This window comes from Saccoglossus kowalevskii, chromosome 6 (genome assembly GCF_978046115.1).
Source record: "Saccoglossus kowalevskii chromosome 6, keSacKowa6.1, whole genome shotgun sequence".
Lineage (NCBI taxonomy): Eukaryota > Metazoa > Hemichordata > Enteropneusta > Harrimaniidae > Saccoglossus > Saccoglossus kowalevskii.
The window spans coordinates 31,092,252-31,113,795 of record NC_140646.1 but is presented as its reverse complement, the minus strand read 5'-3'; the positions used below and the strand labels follow the sequence as shown (position 1 = coordinate 31,113,795).

Below are 21,544 nucleotides of genomic sequence, written 5' to 3'. Positions count from 1 at the left end.
ACATTACCATAAACAGACAGAAAATTCACATCTGAAAGCAGAATTATTTATTCATGGTTTGAGTGGTATAACTATGCAGATCCACATTGAATCTTTCAATTGCTGTCCTTAAAACCCAATAATATAACGCTAGTTCTGTTAATAATCAAATTATTCCAGTAAGAAAATTAGTGATCATTTGATATGCAGGACCAGGTTTCCACTGAGGAACTAAGTGACCTGCACCTTTGACCGTGACAAACGTGAGATTCTTGTATTTATGGTAGAATCCAGCAACTTGTTTCTTATGAACCCAGGCTTGTCTTTCTTGAGTTTCCTTGAACAAAAACAAAATTTACAAGTAAAATCTTGATGTGTAACATTTCGTACTGGCCAGTAATGTGAGGGCCCTTACACTGACGGCAAGTCTGTTGGACTTTTGCGTTCACCCCTCATTTACGCAATTTATATTTATTTTTAAGAATTTTTCATCGAAATCGCAACAGACTGCAAGCAAGTCTAGTTTGTCCCCCAAAACTGAATGAACTATCATAGATTAAATATAACTGTTGACAGTGATTGTGTGTGTTCAATGTAAGATCAACACAGAGGAAATTTGGTTCAAATGTTAATATTGTAGGAAATTTCCTGAGAATTGTATGCATTCTTTGCAGCATACGGTAGCATACAAATTGGATTGTTTATGTGTGGGGGAAATAGGGTATCTTCAGTTTAGTTAGTTCAATATATACTAGAAAGTTTTGTCATATGCTTCGCTCAATGGCATCTACATGTGTGTTTTTCAGGCCTAGGAATTAAACATGCACTACAATGCGTGTAAATTCTCACCACTGAAAATGTAACCCCCAAGTCCATGTGGAAAGCATTATTTATCTTTATATATTTCACACTGGAGTATTTTTAGAATAGTAACTATGGTGATTTGCATAATGCATGGCTCTTTAAAACCCCTTGCAATGTTATCCAAAAAATAAAGCTGTTGGAAGCATTGAAACATTCACGCTTCTGACTTCAACTGATTTAAACAAACTTGGGACAGATAATCACTTTCCTTATGCTAGGTTATTATTTCCTGCCAAATAAGATGGTTTTTATAAGACCTATGACAGATATTGTTCAAAACAAAAAATGACTAAAACATTGACAGGGACAGTCAGGCTGGCCAATTTTTGTCACCATTCAATAAATAAACCGACATATTATTTATTTCCATATATTTTTTAAAAATTATGACTTAACCATGTAAGTAAATTAACATAGGAATTAGAGAAAAATCTTGCACCAAAATATTTGAAGTACTGTAGAATACTTCATTTTCGCCATGAATTTATTTTTGCTGAAAGGATGATGCCGTGAAAATACTTGTTTTCCTATATTTCATATTAAACTCATCAAAAATCAGTGAAAATAAATTCCACACCAAAAGCCTTTTCAGCGAAAATAAAGTATTCCACAGTGATTGAAGAGTTAAAGATACAATATGGTTGAAGACGTATTTTTTTTTTAAATATTGTTGTTGACACTTCATACTGTAAACAACAAATAAAATTTTGATTTTATAATAAACAAAAATCTTGAGTTTACAGGACACACAACAGCTCATTAGAAAACAAAAATACACATGTTCATTGATTGTTTTTGTATGTACCAAAAAAAAAACTTTACAAGAACATTCTTTTCATGACATATGATAAATCATATTATTATACATCTGTCACCGTGACGCCATAGGTTACAGCGTGCCGTATTTTACAGGGTATTTTCATTCTACCATATTAGGAAATGCGAATTCTAAATATGGAATGACTACGCTTGTAAGCATCCTCCAATAATAAAAACAAACATGGCTACCACTAGGGTTTAACCGGGACTCCACACAAAGAACTTCGCTGATTCTGTTCTAAAATTTTTGGATTTCGGCATTCCCATGACGTATCCTTAGAAGGAAAAGATGTATAATAATAAGGTTATTACGAGAATACCTCAAAGTATGCACTCAGAGTGTTCACTGTCGCATCGACCTCCGCTGCCCATCAGTCGATACTTCTGCTGTACTGTCGTTGTGCATACTTTCAGGTATCCTCGTAATAACCTCATAGTCCAATGTATTCATCAACATACAGTATAAAAGTACAATATTCACAATTTTTATGTTCTTGTCCTGATTAATAGTGTGTGACATTCAATGTACATTACCTTGAGATTCAAAGAATCCACGAACCACTGACTACCAAGAAAATTACACGCCATATCAGTATCACCATTATATACCAGTCCTTTATACTTCTGTAATAACGCTTTGTATTGATCATACATTGTATCGTATGTTGACGTGTAGCCGTTTTCGACTTCAGTACTATTTTAAAATAAAACAAAGGAAATAATATTTGAAGTCAGGTTGAGATCAAAAGTTGTCACCTCTATCTGCATATAGGTTGTTAATCACAACTTTTTTGTCACAAAATAGTTCGCTTTATAGTCTGCACTCTCCTTCAGAAGATTAGGACAAAAATAGCCAAATTTTCTGAGTGATAACTAAAAATTGACCCAAATTTCATCTGTTCGCTCCATTTCCAGAAATATTACAAAATATAAGAAAAAAAGTGCAGAAAAATTTGGGCAAGAAAGTCTGGTGGATAAAAGTGCAGTTTTGACCTTCTAATAAACTTGTGAGATTAGGTCCAATTCAATTGAGCAGACAGTTGTCCAATTACAACTGATGGTGAAAAGCCCATACTGACCTACAAACATCCCATGCCTGCACTTTGCTTGGTACATGCAAAGATTTCCTCACTGATGCCTGGTTTAGATAGGAGATGAGAGCAGATACATTAGCACATCGAGGAGTCTCAGCCAGGTTATATGTTGACATCACCTACAAGAATATTTGATATAAAATATATATTACACAGTCTTCAGCATCCAGGTCAGCTTGTTGTTTGGTACTGGCCTAATGCATAAATTAATTGAAGAGAAGTGTAAATTCATACTGACTTTTGCTGACTCAAAGCAAAACTACAGAATTTGACATTTGCTGACACAAACCAAACCAAATTTGATATTTGCTGACACAAACCAAACAGACAGTATTTGATATTTGGTGACACAAACCAAACAGACAGTATTTGATATTTGCTGACACAAACCAAACAGACAAAATTTGACATTTGCTGACTCAAACCAAACAGATAAAATTTGATATTTGCTGACACAAACCAAACCAAACAAACAGAATTTGATATTTGGTGACACAAACCAAACAGACAGTATTTGATATTTGCTGACACAAACCAAACAGACAAAATTTGACATTTGCTGACTCAAACCAAACAGATAAAATTCGATATTTGCTGACACAAACCAAACCAAACAAACAGAATTTGATATTTGGTGACACAAACCAAACAGACAGTATTTGATATTTGCTGACACAAACCAAACAGACAAAATTTGACATTTGCTGACTCAAACCAAACAGATAAAATTTGATATTTGCTGACACAAACCAAACCAAACAGACAGAATTTGATATTTGGTGACAGAAACTAAACGGACAGTATTTGATATTTGCTGACACAAACCAATTTGACAGTTGTTGACAAAAAGCAAATTAACAAAATTTGATATTTGCTGACACAAATCACACAGTATTTGATATTTGCTGACACAAACCAAACAGACAGAATTTGATATTTTATGACACAAACCAAACAGACAGAATTTGATATTCTCTGATACAAACCAAACAGACAGAATTTGATATTCTCTGATACAAATCAATTTGACAGTTGCTGACAAAAAGCAAAACAACAAAATTTGATATTTGCTGACTCAAACCAAACAGAATTTGATATTTGCTGACAGAAACTAAACCGACAGAATTTGATATTTGCAAAAACAAACCAAACAAACAGAATTTGATATTTGCTGACAGAAACTAAACCGACATAATTTGATATTTGCTGACACAAAACAAACCAAACAGACAGAATTTGATATTTGCTGACAGAAACTAAACAGACATAATTTGATATTTGCTGACACAAACCAAACCAAACCAAACAGACAGAATTCGATATTTGATGACACAAACCAGACATAATTTGACATTTGCTGACACAAACCAAACAGACAAAATTCGATATTTGCTGACACAAACCAAACTGACAGAATTTGACATTTGCTGACACAAACCACACAGAATTTGACATTTGCTGACACAAACCACACAGAATTTGACATTTGTTGACTCAAACCAAACACACACAATTTGATATTTGTCGACATAAACCAAACAAAACACACAAAATTTGATATTTGCTGACACAAACCATGTTGATTTTTAATAAATTTTAAAAAGAAAAAAGATGATGAGAATTGACAGTTAAAAGAACAATTAAATGCTTGACTCACCTTATGTGGTTTCCATTTCGGAAGTTCAAAATGATAGAAACTGAAGACATTCTTCATATCATTTCTATATCTGTAGTAATGTGGAGGTATTCCACCGGCACAGTCCATGTATAAAGCATATTCATTCAATCCAGCATCAAATACAAAATGGTTGACTTGATGTAACTGAAAAAATAGATAGAACGACATTGCACTTGAAAGACTGGCTTCAAAGTCATGGCTATTTGACCTATAGTGTTAAATCTTTAGACAATGAATAATATGCAGAACAAAAGATATATGCATAACTATATTTTTATTACCATCTAGTGTGGTCATTTCTTTGGCTATATTGTTACTCCAAAATTAAAAGAGAACCATCCCTGGCAACGTTGTGTGATATTAACTCCAGTCTGAGTCTAAGACTTAGATACTGGATAACCAACTGCCATTGGATTATGGTTTTCAATGGCAAATCATGAGAATAACATTTGGAAAAGATTTAATCCTATTTAATGGACATTAAATTGGCAAGATATGGAAAAAGCCGATAAGTTGAACATCAAATATTAATGAAAAGATGTAGTTAACCAACTCCTCCCAATAAAAGATTACAGTATTTGCTTCATTAGATGCGTATACAATGCATTTTTATACACCTGACATTTCTGTGAGCACATGTGCTACTAATAGAGCAAATATAGTATGTCTTTGTTTATACGATAATTCATACGAGAAATTTTGCTAGTTTAAAAGTTGGAACATTTGGTTAGTCACAACATAAGAGTTGAAATGCTTAGTTAGGGAGTCACAATATAAGAGTTGAAATGCTTAGTTAGGGAGTCACAATATAATAAGAGTTGAAATGCTTAGTTAGGGAGTCACAATATATCAAATAGGGTATGTACATTCTGGTACTTACAGCAAGTTGACAGTTAGCATCAGTGTTATTGTGGAAATTACACACTCCTTGGTTACAACAATAGTCATTCAGATTGGTCCAAAGACTACAAAAAAATTGATTGTAAAAGTAATGAACTAATATAGTAATAGCAAGTCATTTGTATTTGGCTGAATTGATATTGAGGACAGAAAATGGCTTGCATATGTGTCTCATGTCAAAAGTGTGTTGAAGATGAGCTGGGACTATTGAAAACTAATAAACAAAATGGCTAAATTGGTTAAATTTCCTCAAAACCCCCAAAACAATTGAAGAGAAAGTGAAAATGTTTAGCCCCTGTACAAAATTCAAACAAAATGAGAAAAAAATGTTTCTAAGAAATAGGTATGTAAGTTACAAGATGAAATAAATGGCCACCAGTACGCCATTTTGAATCAAATCATGAAACAAAATGAAGTGCATCAGTAACCCACCACGAGTGATGTCAATACCTAGTTTAGATGAAATTAGACACATCTGGTAAATATTTGTTGGGACAAAAATGGCCACCAGTCACAGTCACCAACAACACAACACGAATGAAGTTATAAGAAAAGGACACTTACTCATCTCCGAATACACCATGGTAGTAAGCAAAGTAGACCAACGAGTTATCGTTTAGCTCACGACTTGATAAACCATTTCCAACTGCAAAACCCTAATAAGTGGGGAAGCAACACATTAAATCAAGAAACACAAAAAAGAAACATGGAGAGGAATGACGACAATATCATGAGTTACAGCAGGAACATGCATTTTGCTAATTACTGTTACATTATCATACATTACCACAGTGATGCAAAATGGGACAGATCACAGCAATGTAAAATAAACAGACTAGTTCAATGCAAAGTTGTGAAGCTTCTTGTATTTCCATGAAAGAATGAAAAACATTCCATAATGGGAAAACTTTATTATGCATTGGCAATAATCACTTGCGATCAAACAGAAAAAATATCATGGGATTACATACAAGTAGCTCACCTTATTAACATGGTGATAAAGACAGATTGAAATTTACATATTTCCTTACATTATAGTGGTCTTCCCACTTGCCAATCAAATGCTTAGAGTAGGCATAAAAACTAATCAGTAGATGTAATGACTATAATTAGGCAAAGATCTTATAAACCACGTTTTCATAACGCAAATAAAAGATGAACAAAAGCTTGCACAAACTCTCCTTGAATGCCTGGCCAGGTTGGCCACCACCTCCAAAAAACCTTGGACAGTAGTTCCCAGGCGAGAATTTAATATACGATTAAATGCACATTTAATTATCTAAATACAAATTATCAGTAGTGATAGTAATCAGTAGCAATGCCAAACCAAGTTCATCATTACTTTGTGAAACGATTATTGCACAAGGTAATACATTTCACATGGCTTGGTGTTTTTTCTCAAGTCATCATACATAATACGACAAGAACAGGATGAATTTGAATACATTTCACATGGCTTGGTGTTTTTTTTCAAGTCATCATACATAATAAGACAAGAACAGGATGAATTTGAATACATTTCATTTTATTCCATTTTCATCATAGTTCATATTTATTTGAAAAATATATTTTTTAATAAAATAGTATTTTCTCAGAGTATGAAAAAAACATCAACCCCCACATTTAAACAAATTTTCAATTTCATTATACTCGTACAAGCCTCACAGAACTATTAAACTTAGACGACAATGAACTTGAAAAGCAGAATTCTGTTAAACAGAGAGCTGAATCAAGTACGAAAAATTTTAAAAAGTTCAAAAAGACTTCTCAAAATATGTAGGATTACATTCATTCAGGTGATATCAAATCTAATTGTGGTGCGAAACCTATAACTGTCCTGAATTGCATCTTGACAACTGGAACCCCATACGTGTAATGCAGTATGAATTAAATTTAATTAATGTCTTTACATGCATTGTAATACACCCTATGGGAACCATAGTGTTCATACCATGTTACAACTATACATGTATGAAAGCCTCTGTATTGTAACTTGGTCAGATTACACCAAGGTTTTTCTGACTTTGATGATGATAAAGTAAAAACTGAAGAGACCGACAAAAAAGGTGAAAGTTTTTAAAATCTTTTTACAATAAATGGACAGTATAATCAAATTACATTGATGCAATAATTGCCATTTATTTATGGTAGAGTTTAACACTGCATATCATTTTCCAGAGAAGATGTTGTGCGACTTTCAAATAAAAAATCGTGATATTATGAAGCAGTGAGGTTTCAGTCCCTTTTTTGAAATGTACTCAGATGCTATTGACTCATCAAATTGAAAATAAATTAAAGTTTAGAATAGTATTTCATAACTAGTTTGATTTAACTAGAACTGTATTAACTTTCTGAGACTTTGAAGTTTGAAATGGGGAATTGGATTTGTGGAATAAAAAGAAGTACATTTCATATATATCCAATATGTGAAGCATAGATACAGTGCATTATATTATTGGCAACAATGAATATTAAAGTGGGGAGTCGTCACCTACGCGTGTTTCAGGTGACCATGCGTCTACCCATGAGTCTTTGCGTTCTTATCGCACATAATCATCGCTTAGGACTCAATTTCTGTGCTTGCGCAGGTGACGACCCACTCACTTTGAAAGAGTCATGCAAGTTTTGTGAAAGTTGACTTGGCAATCAAAGGCTTAAATTGGTATATGTTACTATTGAAACTGCAAAATAAAGAACAGGGAGGAAAATAAAAAGAGGGGCGTGTACCCAACCTTTGTAATTTCCCCCCATAGCATTAAGCCTCAATTGTGGTGGAACCTGTGGTTTGGGTTTACTTCCAGACTTTTAAATAGTAACTGGGAGAATAATGCACAACTTTACAGGTTGAAAGTGAAATACTATGCACTAATTATGTATACCAGATCATTAATATGCACAGACTTACACCAAAACAGTGAGTCTGTTAAAATTATTTTTGAGCTATTAGAGGTCTGCGCATTATATTCAAATAGATGATTTACAATACTGCAAATGCAGTGTTGAATGGTCACTGTTATCAGCAGCCAGTTTAGAGAATTTATTTAAAAGTTGAGAAAATCAAAATATTCCTGCAAGGAAATTAGTGATCATTTGATATGCAGGACCAGGTTTCCACTGAGGAACCATATGACCGGATCCTTTGACTGTAGCAAATGTGATATTTTCGTATCTGTGGTAGAATCCAGCAACTTGTTTCTTGTAAATCCAAGCTTGTCTTTTTTGAGTTTCCTTAAACATAAGAAAAAACTTGTTTAGATACAATATGTATATGAATACCTTTCAGAATACGCCAGAAACACTTCAATGGCTTGTACAGAATTATCAAACGTACACTCCCCATGGTATAATCTCCCACAAGATGGAAGACTCCCATGGCTTTGTTCTCCCATGAGAGTTTATGGTACAATCACCCAGGGTATGGAGCACTTCCATGGCTTGGTCGACCCAACCGAGTCTACAACACACAACACACCCATTGCAAAAAAATTATCTGCATTTAATACCGTACTCGACCGCGTTAGTGCCCAGGATTCTCAAATCAGAAAATCATGATTTTTTAGGGGTGGATGCTCAGCCGAGCACCCACCACCCCTCGGAAAAAAGTGCAAATGACAATTTTAATTCACCATGTGACAGATTGAGGGGATTTTACATCTCATAGAGAAAATAAAATTACAAAATTGTTGTGTTGAATGTGACTGAATATAAAATTGCGCAAAAGTTGGGGGTTGTCGCTTGACCAGGCATGGGCGGCGCTAGCCTTGGTCGAGTACGGTATATATATTGAACATTTAGTTTAATTAAATATGCACTTTAAAAAATAGTGTAGTGTGACTTGTATAAATATCACTGTTGTGTCAAAAAGCGGCGCCCTCAACCATCCAAATAAGTTGTCTTCTACCTGTGCACAGTAACTGATACGGTCTGTAAACCTTTGCTTCTTAGACAACAAAATTATATTTGTTGAGATTATATTTAAATTACTGACAGTCCCTACGAAACTAAACATAACACTAACAGTAGCAAACTTCAGCCTTACTTTGAGGTTTAATGATTCCACAAACCACTGATCACCAAGGAAATTACACGCCATATCGGTATCACCATTATACACCAATCCTTTATACTTCTGTAATAACGCCTTGTATTGATCATACATTGTATCGTATGTTGACGTGTATGGTATGTTATCACTGTAAGTAAACACAAAACATATTGAAGACAAACCATGCATGGCATAGTTACAGTTAGTTATCAAATTTAAGATGTATAGCTTGTTTATAGTAATATAGTTCAAACATAAACATGACAGACATGGATCCAGAAGTCGATGCTTCATGATGATTTTTTCAACATTAATATGATTGACATTCAGTCATATGCTTAGCCAATACGCTCATCATTATACACATATAATGCAAGTTTAATTTTCTCTTCATACAAGACTTTACAAGTAAATTGTAGGATGGTCCTTGGATAATTTGATAACATAACTTGACAGTCACACTTTTGTCACAAGGTTTTTCCAAAAAACGTTTAACAATTTTACCTGCAGTCAATGAGAAATTTGTTCATTTGGTTCAAAATTAAAAAGAAAGTATCACAAAATGCACAAAAATGTGCAAAATAGTGCTCCAAAATTTGTGTGGAGAAGACGACGCACACAATTTTGACACTTTAATAGAAAAATTTAATAGGATCAGGAGCATTTAATTATCAAATTTAAAATATATAGTTTTGTTTATAGTAATATAGCTGGAATATAACCATGTCAGGAATATGATTTTTTAACATTAAAATGATTGACATTTGTATCTGATCGTCAAACAAGTACTTGTCCATATTGAGAGATATTGCTCTGGAACAGCATTCAAAATCAGCCATTTTGAATACATGTATATATATAACATGATGTACAACGAATATATAAAATTTAAATATAATAAGTCAAAGCATTTAAGAGATATGGCTCTTGAAGCCCAATCATTAAAACAAAATGGCCGCCAGTCAGCCATTTTGAATCCAATCTGAAAAATAAAATGACGAGCATCAGGAACCTGTAATGTCTAATGTATGTACTATGTTTGAATGAAATCCACCCATAAATGCTTGATATTTGATGATTTTTTAGCAAAAAAATGACCACCATTCAGTCATTTTGAATAGGATAGTCAAACCAATATATCTGTTTATCTATGACATGATGTATAATGAATATTTAAAGTTTGAAAATATTATCAGTCAAAACACGTCTGACATATGGGTCTAGAAGCCCATTCATTAAATCAAAATGGCCGCCAGACAGCCATTTTGAATCCGATCTAAAAAACAAAATTATTTGCATCAAGGTCCCATAATGTCTAATGTATATACCAAATTTGAACAAAATCCATCTGTAAACAGCCGAGAAATGGTTGATTTTTAGGATTTTTTAGCACAAAAATAGCCGCCATTCGGCCATCTTGAATCAGATCGTAAAAAAAAATGATGTGCATCAAGGTCCTATAATGTCTAATGTATATACCAAGTTTGAACAAAATCCATCTGTAAACAGCCGAGAAATGCTTGATTGTGATGATTTTTCGCACAAAAATTGCCGCCATTCGGCCATCTTGAATCAGATCGTGAAACAAATTGACATGCATATGTATAATATCATGTATGATGTATGTTTGAAGTTTGATTGTGATTGGTCCAGGCATTTCTAAGATACAGGTCCGGATGCACGCATAGACGCACACACGCACGGACACACGGAGGTCAAAACACAAGTCCCCGTTTTCGGACGCTGTACGAACAGGGACTAAAATGACAAAGTGTTGAAGAAAATCAAAGGTCTGTTAATTTTCATGCTTGTGACAGAAATTGAAAATGAGAAAAGGATTCAACTTGAACAACACTGAATGTCATACAGAAGTAATTTTGCTGTTGATGAAACAAATGGTACAAAACCATGTACCAGTAAAATAACTTTGGACGCCAAATGCTATAAATCCTGGAAGAGTTGCTATGACTACTAAAATCCATATTCATTATCAAATCTTTAAAAACAATGATGTACAATATGATGTCACAGGTATAAAGTACAGCATTGTATTGGGCATAGTTTGCATCAAAGTTAATCGGTTGGCAAGGACCCAATAACTATCGCTGACCAAGTCATAGTACTGCAACCATTGGGTGTCGCATACATCCTAGTTCTATCTATGGGTATTGTTGCCCTCTAGTCTTCACATGTTTAATTGTTTTTGAACTTCTGACAAATGCTAGCATTTTGTAGAAACAAATGAAATTCTCATCGACAGCGAGTCCCCCAGAATATACCAGGACATGCATTCTTTCAGGAATACTGCATTGAAGCCATAAAATCTGGAACATTCGAGAACCTGCAACTTCAAATACATGTTTATGGTACTCACTTGCACATTGCCCATGTTGGCAAATTTGATGGTATATGCAATGCTTTCCTCACATTTTCTTGATTTAAGAAGTTGGTAATGGCTGTAACATTGAGACATGGAGGGACACCACCTAGAGTATTCTTTGAGGAGTCATTGCTATTGACCTGCAAAGACAGATACAAACTGATTGCTCAATGTTCTGGCAAAAAACACTACTAACACTGCCACACACCAAACAATATTTTCCCTGATTATTTTTCAAGCTGACATGGTCAGAGTGAATTCAAAATGAATTTGAGCTACTCTAGAATGTCAAATCAAATCTATACCATGTCTCGAGAAACCAAAGCAGCAGGACTTGGCTTGTGTGCCTCAAGACAGAATTGACATTTGCAGCCTTGAACCAGACAGAATTTAACATTTGTTGATTCAATTGAGGTAGTAACAACAAGTGCAGAAAACAGTTAATGAATTTCAGTATTTAAAAAACAAAACAAACAAAAACAAGAATTGACAGGTGTGGTAAAAGTTGCAGTGAAAGAACAAAGGCTGGACTCACTTTATGTGGTTTCCATTTCGGAAGTTCAAAATGATAGAAACTGAAGACATTCTTCATATCATTTCTATATCTGTAGTAATGTGGAGGTATTCCACCGGCACAGTCCATGTATAAAGCATATTCATTCAATCCAGCATCAAATACAAAATGGTTGACTTGATGTAACTAAAAATAAAGTAAATGGATAGCATCTTATTGACATTGCATATGAATGAGTAGTTTCAAAGTTATGGCTGTTTGACCTAAGGTGTTTAATGATTAGGCAATGAATAATATACAGAACAATAGATATATGGCATAACTATATTTTTATTACTTTCTATTATGTTAATTTCTTATAAAAAAAATTCACAACTGGTCTAGTGGATGAAGGGTTAAATGGCAGATTATGAAAATACCATTTGGAAAAGATTTAATCCTATCAGCAATTGTACATTAATTCAGCGGGATATGGGGTAACCTGATAATTTGAATATCTAATATGTGGAAATTCTTTTCATCTGTTGGTATTTGACTGGTTTTAATATAACATATTCCATTAACAAACTGCCCAATCAAAGATCACAATATTTGCTTTATTACATATTACGTTAAGTGTAAACAATGTATTTTTACATTGACAATTTTGTAAGCACATGTGCTACTAATAGAGCAAATACAGTACGTCTTTGTTTATACGAAGGTAAAGTTTGCTAGCTTAAAATATGGAATATTTGGTTAGGGTGTCACAATATACGAGTTGAAATGCTCAGTTAGGGAGTCACAATACAGAGTATGTACATTCTGGTACTTACAGCAAGTTGACAGTTAGCATCAGTGTTATTGTGGAAATTACACACTCCTTGGTTACAACAGTAGTCATTCAGATTGGTCCAAAGACTACAAAAAAAATTTATTGTGAAAGTATTTATTATACATCTGTCATCGTAACACCATAAGTTACAGCATGCCACAATTTTGCGGTATTGCACTTGGTGTTTTTATCCCACCATATTAGGAAACATGCATTCCAAATATGGAACGATTATGCGTGCAAGCATCTTCTGATAATAAAAACAAACATGTTTTCCCCCAAGGTTTAACAGGACCCACACAATAAAGTTTGCTAAATCCATTCTAAATGTTTAGGGTTCAGTCTCAAACAGTACGTGGTCGCATCAACCTCCGCTGAGTGTCGGTCGATACTCTCGCTGTACCGTCTTCGTGCATACTTTGCAGTATCCTCGTAATAACCTCATAACATGTTTATGTGTATCATTATGTCTTGTGGAAAGATTGAACACAAAACACAAGTCCCAGATTAAGGGACTATGTCCAACAGTAACTAATAACTAACTAAACCAACCACATAACACAAAGGAAGGTACAAGTAATGTACACTTACTCATCTCCGAATACACCATGGTAGTAAGCAAAGTAGACCAACGAGTTGTCGTTTAGCTCACGACTTGATAAACCATTTCCAACTGCAAAACCCTATAAGTGGAGAAGCAACACATTAAATCAAGAAACACAAAAAGCAAATATGTAATGCGTGCAATGAGAATGATTAGAATATCATGGTTAGAGCAGAAACAAGCATGTTACTAATTACTGTTGTGTTATCAAATGCATTACATGGACATCTCCAGAGTGATGCAAGACAGGACAGAACACATGAAGTTACATAAACAGAGCTTTGTTCAATGCTGTCTGTCAGCTTCTTGGTTCCAATGAAAGAATATAAAAACGTTTTATTACATTATAGTAGCTCACCTTATTAACAAAGCAATAAAGACGGACTGAAACGACACTGTAGTGGGATGACATACATCAAATACATGTATACGGAATAATACCAGCAAAAAGTGGGCGTTGCCAAGCATGTTCATAGCATGAAGCAGAAAATAGTAGCGTTTAACAGTTAATTGCCTTTTAAGATAGTGCACTTCTTGATGAACCACTTTACAATGCATGCAGCGCAGTGGTGACTATACTTAAAAACAAGTTTATTTGTTATTGATATTATTGTGTTGTGTTTAGAAAGCTACTTTATATACGCACTATTATTTAAAGAAAGTAAAGCCATCTGTCTGGGCAACACTTTAACATGTACATGTGTAATCAATTGATTTTTTCTTTGAAGTGCCAAAAGCTTGTCCAACACTATACTAGAAAAATGTTTCATGATGGACAACTTACATGATAAACAAAACAAAAATGGGAAAAACAAATAAATGTTGCACACAATGGATCAAGTCTGGGATGAGGAAGAGTAAATTGACTTCAGTGGTGAAAAGCTTTATATTTATAACCAGACAAGCAGAACCAGTGAGTAAACTTCCCCACATCCTTCATTTAGCTTAGCGGAGCAATTAAAAGCATGGGAAAAAAATCATGCAAAACTCAATTGTAAAGTTAATGAATATGCATTGCAGGAACATTTAGGGTAGCTTCTTAAACTTTCTGTAAGGGTGACTGATACTATACTAAACTTAAAGTAGACAGAAATGACTTTTCAAGTTTGAAAACTTTCTCCCATGCATTTATATAAAACAGCATTATTCATTTGATTTTGCAAAAAAAAAATATCACATATTGTCCAATATCCATACTTTGCAGTATCCCAGTAAAAACCTACATCTATCTTGTTGTATGTAGCCCAGAACTGAGCAAGCTGGTGAAATTTAATGAAACTTTTTGCTATGAACTTGGTTTTCAAATATGTCCGCAGTTTGAAGTTCCTAATGAAGTAGGATGCAGATACCCTGTGCAACAATACAGCAAGAAAAAAATGGCATGCTGTAACTTATGGGGATACAATATGGTGACAGATGTATTATAATAGAAATACCCAGGTATAAACAAGAGTATGTATCTTGACACTTCCAACATATTTTACATTATATGCAAATATTGTATATACAGATACATACAGTACAATGTCTTACCTTCATGTTAATGTTAGCAGCACCTTTCATAACTTTCATGGATAAAGTTGGGACATATATACCCCCATAACTTTCTCCAGTGATGTAAAATGAATTGTTGACAAATGCAGGATATTTGACAAAAAAGTGTTGAAGGGCTGCATAATTGTCAGTGGCCGTCTGTGTGAGAAAAATATTAAATTTAAATACACATCATATTGTGATGGATGGATTCAGATCAGATCAGATTGAAATTATAAAATGAATAAGATAAAGATGCTGAAGGAGGGATCTGAAGCAACCATTGTTATTGAGAGATGAAAAGAAAGATGGATGGGATAAATTAAGGAAGAGATGGGGAAAAAGAGAAGATGGATATAAAGAGAAAGAAAAGGAAGGAAGGATGAAGGAATGGATACAAGTATGTATATAGAGGAAGTTTGGGAAAGTGTGAGAGATGGATGAATGGATGGACACTGGGTGGGGGAAGAGAGATACAAATTAACAATGCCTTACCTGGTCATCATCTGTTGTATAGTTTTTGTCATCAGAATATGAAAATCCCACACCAGCAGGAGCCTCGAGGAAAATAACATTAGCAGCTTTGTTCCAGCTGTATTCGTTGTTATACAAAGTCACACCATCATTGTCAACCTGTGATATGTAATACATGCAATATACAAGTATTATCTCATGCAACAAATTATTTTCATTGTGACGAGTATTTCAGTGAATGGGACGGGCACTTTGATTCTGTCTGTCCAATGGATATGCAAATTTTTTATCTTTTCATTACACTTGGCGCACATTTATTGAAATCATTGGTGACCATAAGATTAGAAATCCCGTTTGCATAAGAAATGAACAATATCACTTGCATAGTCCATACTAAAATAAACGATAGTCTCTGCTCTCCATTTTATACTGTAAGGAATGTAATGTTCGCTGCTAGGATATGTTCACGATTAGATGATTTAAAGGGATGGACACAATTCCATGCGACTACCTGTCTGATCCCAGTAAAAAGTTCATTGCTATAATTTATTTAACCGATTTTCTCTGATACACAAAATTCATGGCTAAAATTTTTCTTTTGCAAAATTAAAATTGTTTATTGTGTGGGGGAGTGTAAGTTTTAAATACATCTTACATGGAAGGGACCAAGCTCAGAGAGAAATCCATCCAGAGAACTACAACCTGGCCCACCATTCAACCACAATAACAAGGGATCCTTAGATGGGTTGCCTTGAGATTCAACAAACCTGAAAAAAATGAAGAGCAAATATGAATCAGTTGATGAGTTCAAAGGTCAACATTAGTAAATGTTTGAAGAAAATGTTATAATCATAGACATTAGAAAGGTCTTTCTAAAGTCTATGTTATAATGTAATTTTTCTAAGAAAAAAATACCAGAAAAAGTGGCCATTTCAAAACGAATGTACATCATGCATACTGAAGTACACATTGACAACAGTAAAATTCTGGTCCCAAATATGAAAGATTTCTTCAAATGGAGATATGGGATTTCCATAAAGTTGATAATTACGGTACTCGTAAATTGAAATGGACAGTGCTGCTGGATGTGTATGACAAGGGGAACATGATATAACTAAAATTCCTTTTTGAGGCCGCAGCTTTAATAGAAGCCGCACCTCTAACTTGAGACATTATTTCATGTTGAAATTGACAAGTTTTGATCACAGGGAAAAGTCTGCAATATAAGCCGCACCCCAAATTTTTCACAAACCAAACAGCCACCACATATTTCAGAAAAAGATATACCATTTAATTTTAAATTAAGGCATAATTTTTCAAACATTTCAATGATTCCTAACGCTTAAATTAGAGTCTAATTAAGGTTTTCCGTAGTCATTGACGCTTATTCCAGAGTACAGGTTTATTGTGGGTAACGTGACTGGGTAAACTGCGTTTCGACTATGAGCTGTTATTATCTTCAAAAGTGTTAAATTCTTCTTCAATGCTCAGCTTATCTTTCGAAAACAACTAATTTCTTGATTTAAAAAAAATCATGCTGTTTCCCCATCAAAATCAAAGCCAAACGATCACACTACAACTACAACTATTTGAGTTTTGCATTTTGTTTTCTATCTATCGTAGTATCATAATTTTATACTAGCTATTATCTGTAATGTATTAGCTTAGATTGTTTTTTTTTGTTTTTTTTTATTATCTATTTTCTGTTTTGTAACCTTTTATTCCTTTTTAAACTTTTGTAACCATTGCCAATCCCTCCGGGGAATGTGTAAGTGTTAATAAAAAAATTATTATTACAACAACATTAAATCTCTTCCATGTTTCGTTTACCATGAGGTCGCTGAACTACATTAACATATTTAAATGAGCTATGGTAATTTAATCACGTTGGCACCATCCAGCGTTTCAATTAGCGACTTGACCCATCAGGTCAACATAACAGTTTCAAGTCACTAAAGATGTTTGAACTAACATGGTGGATATCGTATCGAGCATTTATATGTGACCAAAATCATTCACTTGCGGTGAAACTAAGTTGAATTTTCACAACAATTCAACAAATTTATTTTTTGTACATTATTGTAATCACTACTGATTAATAATTAGCAATTGTAACACTTCGAAAACAAGTAAGTTATTCACTTGTGTGAAACGCAGCATGACCGTTACCGTGATCATTTGCTACTAAGAATGCATTCGTTTTTGTTTTGACTTCTTTTAGAATATACTTTTCGTTATCAAAAATAAGAAAATAAATATATATTACATTAAATAATATACTGAGTATTTTTTTCGTTATCATTTTTTTTTGGATTGACTTTTTTTATTTTAATTTCCCCGATGTCAAGATTAAACATGGAATGTACAGTCACTCTGCCGGAAGTCGAACATGCCACAATCGACTGTGTCAGACGGCTGTCTGCACGGTTACTAAAAGAATGACCGGTGCTAACGAATTAATCTATTCAAGAGATTGTAGTATACAGTACCGTAATCTGCAAATGCATACAAATCTATTTGTAGATATTATTTATTGTGCAGTATGTTATACAGTGTGAAATTTCGTTTGTGTACAAGTTTGTCTGTGTGTAAAAATCCGAAAGTACCTTAGAATCGCAACAAAGTTGCAATCGAGTGTCGTGCATCTCATTAGCATATCATTATCCCTTCTGGCCTTTGTTTTCTGAAAAAAATTCCCACTGTTACCGAAGTGAATGCTCTAATTAAAGCTGCACCAAGACTTCACGCATCTGAATTCGTCCATTGAAAAAAATGAATTTTAATTAAAGCTGCGGCGTCAAAAAGGAATTTTACGGTACTATCTGAAGAATCAATGGCTTAGTGAGGACAAATATTAGTTATTTGGAAAGAGAATATTACTACACTTCGAACTAAAAACACTATTAAATGTCTTTGGAAAAAAACAACCATAATTAATAGAGAAAGTAAAAGCTGTATTTTCTACATTCTTATGAAGTAATAGCAATTTTTTTTTACCATTAACAATTAGCTCAACAAAGACAGACTCAAATTAAATCAAATAGCCCTTGGTCTTTTTTAGCAAACACTATACATCTCCCTCAAAGGAAACAGCCAATGATCAAATTTAAGATCCTAGTTAATGAGTGTCGTTTGGGTGGTGGGGAATGTCATTTGACATTTGTGCGAACTTGTTTCGATGATGAGGTACCGGTACATGTATGCAAGGGTACCTCTACACTGTATGAACAACGTGGAAAATGTGAGGCGCAGTTTTGTATACATGCCACTTGCACATACGCGCAAATCAGACTTGTGCATTGGAATTCTAATCATAGCCTGCGCACAAACCAGACTTGCGTGTGCCAATAAAATACGAATTGGAACAAAAGAAATGTACGCGAAAATCAAACTTGCATGCAGACTTGAGCTGGCAAACATTTGTATTTTTTTTCAGGTGGTTGATTGATGGCATGTTGATTTCCCATTTTAAAGCAATGTTTTCAACTTTGTTTATTATTTTCATATAGCAATCTCCTCATGCGTTAACAATGTAGTCTATGGAGTTTCAATTAGTGGTATGAGCCGTGTAGAGGTACCCTTGCATGCATGCAATAATTAGTTGCAAACAAACTGAATGGATGTAATAATTTGGCATGCAATATATTAAAACCATTAAAAATGTTAACCACCAACACCCACCCACCCACTCACTACTAAACCACAGACCCTGGAGAAATAGCCTGGTACAGTAGTGCGCAGGGCCACAAGTTGCACGCCGGTCTGAAGGCAATTAATGCACAATTTTATTGTGAGAATATTACTATCAATAAATTCTCCAATCTAGTAAATTCATAAATTAACAATTTCTCTTACCAATAATGCAGTTTTCTTGTCCCAGTTGCATTGAGGTAACCAGAATACTGTTTGAACTTCGGTTGCGCCTTCAGTCCGGGAAGGGAGGTAATTTCGTCTGGATTTGCAGTTTGCTGTGTACCATAAGCTGTTACAACAGCTATACAAATAGTTAATAAAGATAACAATGTTTGTGCCATGATGGGAATGGAGGCAACAACTACTTCTAATGATATTTTAGCCAAAATTTGCTCATTTATGAACTGTGCAAGACAGTTCCGTACAATAAATCTTATGTGATGATCATGTGATTGTATTGAATGTCACATGATGTACCGAGAGATTCCGAGAGTCTACGAAGGATGGTGTTACCGACATTTAGTGATTTTCTGGACTACTCTTATTTAAAACACCATTCAAATAATCGCATTGCTTTTTCGATATCTATAAGATTCTTAATTAGGAAACATCATGTATAACGTTACAAAATAAACAAATTGCGACATCGATACCGGAAGTACACGAAGATTGCCGATTACAAGGTTCGAAAGCAATATGGCGACTGCACGGAGTGCGCCATGATGAAGAGATATTTTCGCCAACTTTATAAAGGTTTTCGATAGCTTTATAACCGTATACACATCTTTTCCTTAATATTCTTGCAAAAGGCGTCAAAAGGGTAGTTTCAAAGCAATTTGAAGCTTTCCCGATGTGAAAGAATGAAATAATGAATCTTGATTCGTTGTCGCTGGCCCTGTCTCAAATCAGTTACTCGGTGGCTAATCTGACCAAGAAGAACTACAAGTCAAGTGTTGCTGATATTTCTCGTGTAAGTATTGCTAATATCAGATAGTTTTAAATTAATAATGACTCTTATTTAAAACACACTCAGAATACAATCGAAATGTTTCTGTAGTTTCCATTATTTTGTGAATTGTTGGGACAGTTGAAAAAGAATCGTGAAACAATAAAACAAAGCATTGCCTTACCTCAGTGGAAAAGATACAGCAGAAACATTGCAGAGTATGCATACATGTAATGTACCGTTAAAGTTTTCACGCAGTTATTTTTCGTACAGTAGTGTGGTAGTCAAACCTATTTCTTTAGCTTAGTCCTTGCCTGTGCATGCATTTTGACACAAGCTGGATAGTATGTCTTCCCAAAAGACCACAGGTATAAGTGCTCGTAATATTGCTAAGTTGTTGTATTTTTTTTATAAATAAAATTATGATGGTGTTACTTGTATTTTATGCTGTGAGAGAACTCTGTCTAGGGGAATACTATCATATCTTTATATCCAAAATACAACAAACACTTGTCTAGAAATAGAATGATAGCTACAGTTGTCACAAATCGTAGATGACTTCCTGTTTGTTGTGACTTTATGTTAGCCATTTATACTTACCAAAAACCATCAAGAGTTTTGTTATTGAACTTAGTGTGAGGGTTGGTTATTGGAATAATTTTCAGTTATTTTTAGTTATTTTCTTGCTGGATTAAAAGATAATAGGGAACAATAAACAGATTAGTTTTCAAAACAATGGTATCTCATGATTTTATGGTGCATACCTGAAAATGGAAATACTTGTAACTTGTAAGATCACAAATGCAATACCTTAATTTTTTATAATTATTTATAGGTTTTTATTGGCCGATGGAATGTCTTTAGAACGTATTTAAATGGGGTCCGTGCGCACTGTACTGATTGGCTTGTTGGATTTAACTGCTATTGAAATTTATAGATGTTTATAAAATAATGAATAAAGAGAATGGGTTTGTTGTACATGTATAAATAGCAATAATGAGATAAAGGCTTATAGGTTACCTAAGGTCATCTTGCTTTTAATTTGACTGATGGTGAAGTATATGTTGACTACTTTGCAACAAGTGATATTTGTGTCTTCTCATCTGCCAATGTGTGAAAGTTCACATTTTCTGAAAAATAATTTCAGCACATGAGATGTTTTACAGATATTCACTGGTTTTTAAATTTGATGGTTTGTGGATGAAAC

General features: G+C 34.0%; 3 protein-coding genes across 9 annotated transcripts in view; 1 reads left to right on the top strand and 2 right to left on the bottom strand.

Annotated features, from left to right (window-relative positions):
- Positions 1-24: 24 nt before the first annotated feature.
- On the bottom strand, positions 25-6,088 carry LOC100370994 (lysosomal protective protein-like). Its single transcript, XM_085500663.1, has 7 exons — positions 6,074-6,088; positions 5,899-5,990; positions 5,315-5,399; positions 4,414-4,578; positions 2,742-2,875; positions 2,197-2,356; positions 25-316 (listed from the first exon to the last, which is right to left on the bottom strand). Exons 1-7 carry the CDS (start codon positions 6,086-6,088, stop codon positions 146-148), a joined length of 822 nt encoding a protein of 273 aa, XP_085356789.1. The 3' UTR covers positions 25-145.
- Positions 6,089-7,958: 1,870 nt separating this feature from the next.
- On the bottom strand, positions 7,959-19,834 carry LOC146742224 (lysosomal protective protein-like). The gene is made up of 10 exons (XM_085500367.1): positions 19,554-19,834; positions 16,354-16,465; positions 15,720-15,857; positions 15,225-15,383; positions 13,679-13,770; positions 13,089-13,173; positions 12,295-12,459; positions 11,754-11,899; positions 9,374-9,527; positions 7,959-8,562 (listed from the first exon to the last, which is right to left on the bottom strand). Exons 1-10 carry the CDS (start codon positions 19,730-19,732, stop codon positions 8,392-8,394), a joined length of 1,401 nt encoding a protein of 466 aa, XP_085356493.1. The 5' UTR covers positions 19,733-19,834; the 3' UTR covers positions 7,959-8,391.
- A 228-nt stretch (positions 19,835-20,062) lies between these two features.
- LOC100370697 (CCR4-NOT transcription complex subunit 1-like) overlaps positions 20,063-21,544 on the top strand; it is a 53,066-nt gene continuing 51,584 nt past the window's right edge. For all 7 annotated transcript variants that reach the window (XM_085500365.1, XM_085500363.1, XM_085500364.1 and 4 more), the window contains exon 1: positions 20,063-20,361. In XM_085500365.1, the coding sequence (XP_085356491.1) occupies positions 20,260-20,361 (102 nt within the window). In that variant the 5' untranslated portion in view covers positions 20,063-20,259. The remainder of the gene's footprint in view (positions 20,362-21,544) is intronic.